The 6,000-nt window shown below is 39.2% G+C and overlaps 1 protein-coding gene across 3 annotated transcripts in view; it reads left to right on the top strand.

Moving 5' to 3' along the window:
- The window catches only part of Ptcd3 (pentatricopeptide repeat domain 3), a 39,555-nt gene that overhangs the window by 13,272 nt on the left and 20,283 nt on the right, over positions 1-6,000 (top strand). For all 3 annotated transcript variants that reach the window (XM_031382159.1, XM_031382158.1, XM_031382160.1), the window contains exons 9-12: positions 2,295-2,350; positions 3,566-3,653; positions 5,074-5,134; positions 5,593-5,678. In XM_031382159.1, coding sequence (XP_031238019.1) covers positions 2,295-2,350; positions 3,566-3,653; positions 5,074-5,134; positions 5,593-5,678 — 291 coding nt within the window. The remainder of the gene's footprint in view (positions 1-2,294; positions 2,351-3,565; positions 3,654-5,073; positions 5,135-5,592; positions 5,679-6,000) is intronic.

Raw genomic sequence — 6,000 nt, 5'->3', positions numbered from 1 at the left:
AGTGAGTGACTTTATTCTCAGCCCACAGAGAACAGGTTACATTCATTTAAAAAATGGTGTGTGTATTACGATGGTGTATCCATAAAGTCATTCATCACTGTTTCAATGAACAATGGTTCTGCTTGGAGGGTGGCACAGACATTAGGTGTGGGTAAGAAGCTGGTTCATTAGCTGTGATAATTTGGAAAAGCATTCATCTCAGAGAAAGAGTAACTTATAAAGTCCTCTTCTTCAAACTTGATACAAGAGCTTCAAATGTCAAGCAAAGCACTCAGTCTCACTCTTTGTTGTTCTCTTTCCTACAAGCCCCCTCCCAATTTAATTGTCTACATTTCTTTTGAGTATATAAATACTTCTGAAATATGTAAGCTGTTCTGAAACCCGTAGTACAGTGTAAAAGCATAAAATAAACAATACTACTAATAGAGAGGCTGAGATAGGAGAAGCAAGATCTCAAGACCATTATGTCATACAGAGCAAGGCACTGTCACGAACAAACAAGCTGAAAATGTATATGGATTATATAATATTGGACCTATTTCTCCAATTACCAAACTAGAGAGACCATTGGATGACAAATCAACAAATTTCTAATTCCTCATATTTTTGGATTTCAATCGATTAGGATTTGTTGGTATATTACTTTTCATATTAAGATATTAAGAAAGAGTAATTGTCACTTCCTGTTTTTGTTGTAAGAGGTGGAATTAGGTTTGTGTGGATTTGTTGAAAGATTACTTTCTTGCTTCTATGGTATAGTTTCACTCCTTATGTTGATGTTTTCCATCTATTATCCTTTGTAGGACTTGATTCATGGAAAGATAGTGTGTAAATTTTGTTTTGTCATGGAATATCTTGTTTTCTCCATCTATGGTAATTGAGAGTTTTGCTGGTATAGTAGCCTGGGCTGGCATTTGTGTTCTTGTAGGGTCTGTATGACATCTGCCCAGGATCTTCTAGCTTTCATAGTCTCTGGAAAGAAGTCTGGTGTAATCCTGATAGGCCTGCCTTTATATGTTACTTGACCTTTTTCCCTTACTGCTTTAAAAATTCTTTGTTTAGTGCATTTGTTGTTTTGATTATTATGTGACAGGAGGAATTTCTTTTCTGGTCCAGTCTATTTGGAGTTCTGTAGGCTTCTTGTATGTTCATGGGCATCTCTTTCTTTAGGTTAGGGAAGTTTTCTTCTATAATTTTGTCGAAGATATTGACTGGCCCATTACCTTGGGAGTCTTCACTTTCTTCTATACCTATTATCCTTAGGTTTGGTCTTCTCATCACGTCCTGGATTTCCTGGATGTTCTGTGTTAGGATCTTTTTGCATTTTGCATTTTCTTTGACTGTTGTGTCAATGTTTTCTACAGTGTCTTCAGCCCCTGAGATTCTCTCTTCTATCTCTTGCATTCTGTTGGTGATGCTTGCATCTATGGCTCCTGATTTCTTTCCTAGGTTTTGTATCTCTAGGGTTGACTCTCTTTCTGATTTCTTTATTGTTCCTATTTCCATTTTTAGATTCTGGATGGTTTTGCTCATTTCCTTCTCCTGTTTGATTGTGTTTCCTGTAGTTCTTTAAGGGATGTTTTTGTTTCCTCTTGAAGGACTTCTAACTATTTACCTGTGTTCTCCTGTATTTCTTTGATGGTGCTATTTATGTCTTTCTTAAAGTCCTGTATCATCATCATGAGAAATGATTTTTTTTTTATATCTGAGTCTTGCTTTTCTGGTGTGAAGGTGTGTCCAGGACTTGCTATGGTGGGAGAATTGGGTTCTGATGATGCCAAGTAACCTTACTTTGTGTTGCTTATATTCTTGCCCAGCACCATCTGGTTATCTCTAGTGCTACCTGCCCTCCCTAAATCTGACTGGAGCCTGTCCTTCCTGTGATCCTGGTTGTGTCAGAACTCTTCAGAGTCAAGCTATCCCTGTGATCTTGGGCTTATTAGAGTACCTGGGAGTGGAGCTTCCTCTGGGTATTGTGGGACTGGCTGCAGAGTTTGTGCCCAAGGTCTGCTCAGGGTACCATCCCAGAGAATCCAGAAGGAACCTGAGCCCCTGGGCTGGTGGAGTTCCTATGTGCCTGGTCCCGCTGATCCCAGTTACTCCTGGTGTTGGGACAGATTTTGTTTCCTACTCACCTCTGATCCTGGGCATGTTAGAGTGCCTAGGAGTGGAGCTTCTTCTGGATGTTATGGGACTGACTGTAGAGCTTGCGCCCAAGGTCTCTTCTTTTAATTTTTTTTTTTTAAGTACCTTGCAAGTAAACATTGTCTTACCTTTTATTTCATCTGTTCTAGGAAGAGGCTGCAGAGGGAAATAACCCAACATCCAAGATGGAGGCTCATCCTTGGAAGTATGTTAAACATAAAAACCTTCTCTTACGGGAATTTTATAGTACATGAACAATATGCTATATTGTCCTCTGAAGTTGCAATCCCATGAAATGTTCTAAAATAGAAACTCTTTTTTCATTTTACAGATGTATTCCACAATCTGTCTTTGTATATTTGTATTTTATATTTTACACCTTTTGCCTTTTATGTTTTGTTTCATGAGAGAGACTCTCTGTAGTCTTGGTTGTCCTGGAGCTCACCATGTAGAAGAGGCTAGCATCCAACTCACAGAGATCTTTGTGCCCCCTGATTGCTTGGATTTATAGTGTGTGCCACTATACCTGTGTTAAGATTCCACTTATATAGCCCAGGCCAGCCTCAGATGTGGGCTATTCCTGCTTCTTCTCCCAGGGACTGGCGTGAGAAGTATGCAGCATCACTTGTAGCTTAGACTATTTGTTTTCATATTATTACCTCCTGCCAGCATACAAAAATCCATGTAGCTTTTGGCCTGGTTGTACTTTTTGTTGATTTTCATCCTTGTATAGTTTACCTTGAGCTGTAGATCCCTAACTAATTCTTAAAGATTTGATTGGATATGTAGAGAAGAAAGGCTACCTTTTATACTAGAAATTCTGGTTTAGAGAGATTGCTCAGTAGTTAAGAGAATTTCCTATTCTCACAGACGTTCCAAGTTCTGTTCCCAGTATCTTGTATGTAATTCCAGCTCTGGGAGATGTGACCTCCATGGGCACTAGCACACACTGCACACACTGGACACACATGGACTTAGGTAGTAAGATCTTAGCTCACATCGTGAGATGTTCAGTATACAGAAACATTTATACAATGTAGGTACCATTTTCTTACCCTCTAGTAAAGAGGTAAATCTGGCCATGCTAGAATATGGCAAAGCTGAGGATCAAGGTTACCTTGGGGAATTTTGTTTTAGGGTATAAGAAGCGGGGCAGAGAAACAGCCTCTGCTTTGTATCTTGGTTTTTGTATTTGATCTGGGTATGTTTTAGATGTTAATAACCACTCTCTTGTCATTCGTGCTCATGGCCCTGAGATCTGTGACAACTTAAGATCTTTAACCAATTTTGAGGTGATAAGCTGTCACACTCTGAGTCATAGAACAGTTATGTACATTGGCTAAAACATTGCCACAAAGTGGTGGCACTTAACACTAGTTTTCTCTGTGCCTGCAGTTGATATTTCCTCTGATATTTCTAGAGCACAAAACAATGCTGAGAGAATCTTCGCTCTAATGCCAGAGAAGAATGCACGCTCCTACTGCACGATGATCCGAGGGATGGTCAAGGTACCTTTATTTATTTATTTATTTATTTATTTATTTATATTTATTTTTTTAGCTTTTCAAGACAGGGTTTCTCTGTGTAGCCCTGGCTGTCCTGGAACTCACTCTGTAGACCAGGCTGGCCTTGAACTCAAATCTACCTACCTGCCTCTGCCTCCCAAGTGGTGGAATTAAAGGTGTGCACCACCACTGCCAGGCTGTTTGTTTATTTTTTTCTTGAAGGTCCATGGAGTTCTTTCTTTTCCACCCCTATACTAACAGGTTTAGAAAATGCCTGAGATCATGAATATATGCATAATGTGATATTTTGGGGGTCAGTTTTAAGCAAGATAATCTATTTGCTTCATATGTTTTTCGATAAGTATAACATGAAAAGGTTGTGTTTTTTGAGACAGCGTCTCTGTAACCTTAACTGGCTGGACTAGCAGACAAGGCTTAAACTCATGCAAATATGCCTGCCTCATTACAGGTTTTCCACAATACCTGCCAAAAATAAATTATTTTTTTTCTTTTCAAACAGGCTCGCTGAAATTGTCTGTACTGACCTCAGACTAAACAAGTCTTCCCAGAATAATTGGGATCCTGGGTTTACACTATAGTACTTAGGGTGGTTATCTTATATAATATCTTTGTCAGCCTATGCTGTCTACAACCTGTTAAATGAGATCCTAATCATGTCTTTCTATCAGTCCTCAAAGGTTTTTGAATTTAGCAGCCTTTCAGATTTTTGATTAGGGATGAACAACCCTTTATTAAAGTTTTGCAAGTTTTTTGTTTTAAGATTTATTTATTTTATGTATGTGAGTATACAGACACACTAGAACACCAGAAGAGGGAATCAGATCCCATTGCAAATGGTTGTGAGCCACCATGTGGTTGCTGGGATTTGAACTCAGGACCTCTGGAAGAGCAGTCAGTGCTCTTAACTGCTGAGCCATCTCTCCAGCCCGTTTTGCGAGTTTTTAAGATTCATGTATATACTCATGCATCTGTTTGTGTCTAAGTTTATATTGATGGTGTTGGTGGATGAGTGGGTGTTGGGCTTTTTGGAGTCCTGCAGGCATGGGAATGAGAACTCCAGTCCTTTTGATTGAGCACTAAACTATCTTAAGGACTGAGCTGACCTCCTCTACTTAGACTAACATTTTAGAGCAGAGGGCTTGTTGGAAGCTTCCCAGTGTGTGTTAGAAGATGTCCCAAGTGTATTGTCTACCCCATTTCTACCCATTAGATGTGAATAACTTGTTTCTGCCTCATCCTCAGTTATAACAACTGAAACTGTCTCTAGGCATTGCCAGTGCCTCCTGGAAGAAACCCCCTACACTGGGATACAAGCTTCCCAAGAGTAGGAGGAGTCTTCTGTGTTATGTGCTCACGTTCCCAGTTGGGGAGACTTTGATGATGTTCACTTTTTCCTCTCCAGCACCGAGCTTATGCACAGGCATTGAACTTGTACACCGAGTTATTAAATAACAGATTTCGTGGTGAGTTTAAGGACCCCTCACACCTCTGTGTTCCTCTAACACAGTGGTTCTCAACCTTCCTGATGGTGTAACCCTTTAATATAGTTCTTCATGTTGTGGTGATCTCCAACCATAAAAGTATTTTAGTTGCTACTTTATATCTGCAATTTTGATACTGTTTTGGATTGTAATGTAATATGTGATATGTGACCCCTAAAGGGTCGTAACCCACACAGTTTGGAAACTGCTGTTCTTACCAAGAATCAGTGAGATCTTTGGATTTTGCACCAGTTGTTTTGGGAATAGGGGGTGTTTTTGTTTGTCTTGTTGTGCTCAGGATTAAAGTGGGAGTGGAGAACTAAGTGGGAGTTCTAAGGCCTTACTACGATTAGCTAAGACACCAAGACTGACCATTTTCTCATTTTCAGCTTTTATGAGGTGAATTTTTAACTTCAAGTTTTGTTACTTTTCCTTTGCAGCTGATGTATACACCTTTAATGCGTTAATTGAAGCAACAACATTCATACTCCATGAGAAATTTGAAGATAAATGGAATGATATACTGGTAAGCAACCAGCTTCTTTATCTTGTAGCTACCTTACTTATAAAGATTAATTTAGCATTTCTATGGTCGTCATTGCTCTCATGGAACGACTGCACAGTGCCTGTCTACCAGGAGAAAAGAAAGCACTGATTGATCAGTCACCAAATAGCGTGAATTCAGGAAGAGCTACAGCAGTTCACTGTAATTGTTTTTGTTGTAGGTTACAAAAGTAACATACCTATTCTAATTCTGGCCAAAGATGACAAATTGAAAACACTAGAAAGGATTTTGGTTTAAAACTTAAAAGTAGAACATTTTTATCCCATAGTGATCTGTTCTTAGG

Source organism: Mastomys coucha, unplaced genomic scaffold (assembly GCF_008632895.1).
Source record: "Mastomys coucha isolate ucsf_1 unplaced genomic scaffold, UCSF_Mcou_1 pScaffold20, whole genome shotgun sequence".
NCBI lineage: Eukaryota > Metazoa > Chordata > Mammalia > Rodentia > Muridae > Mastomys > Mastomys coucha.
Note: the sequence above shows the minus strand (reverse complement) of the source record. Positions and strands in the feature narration are given on the sequence as shown.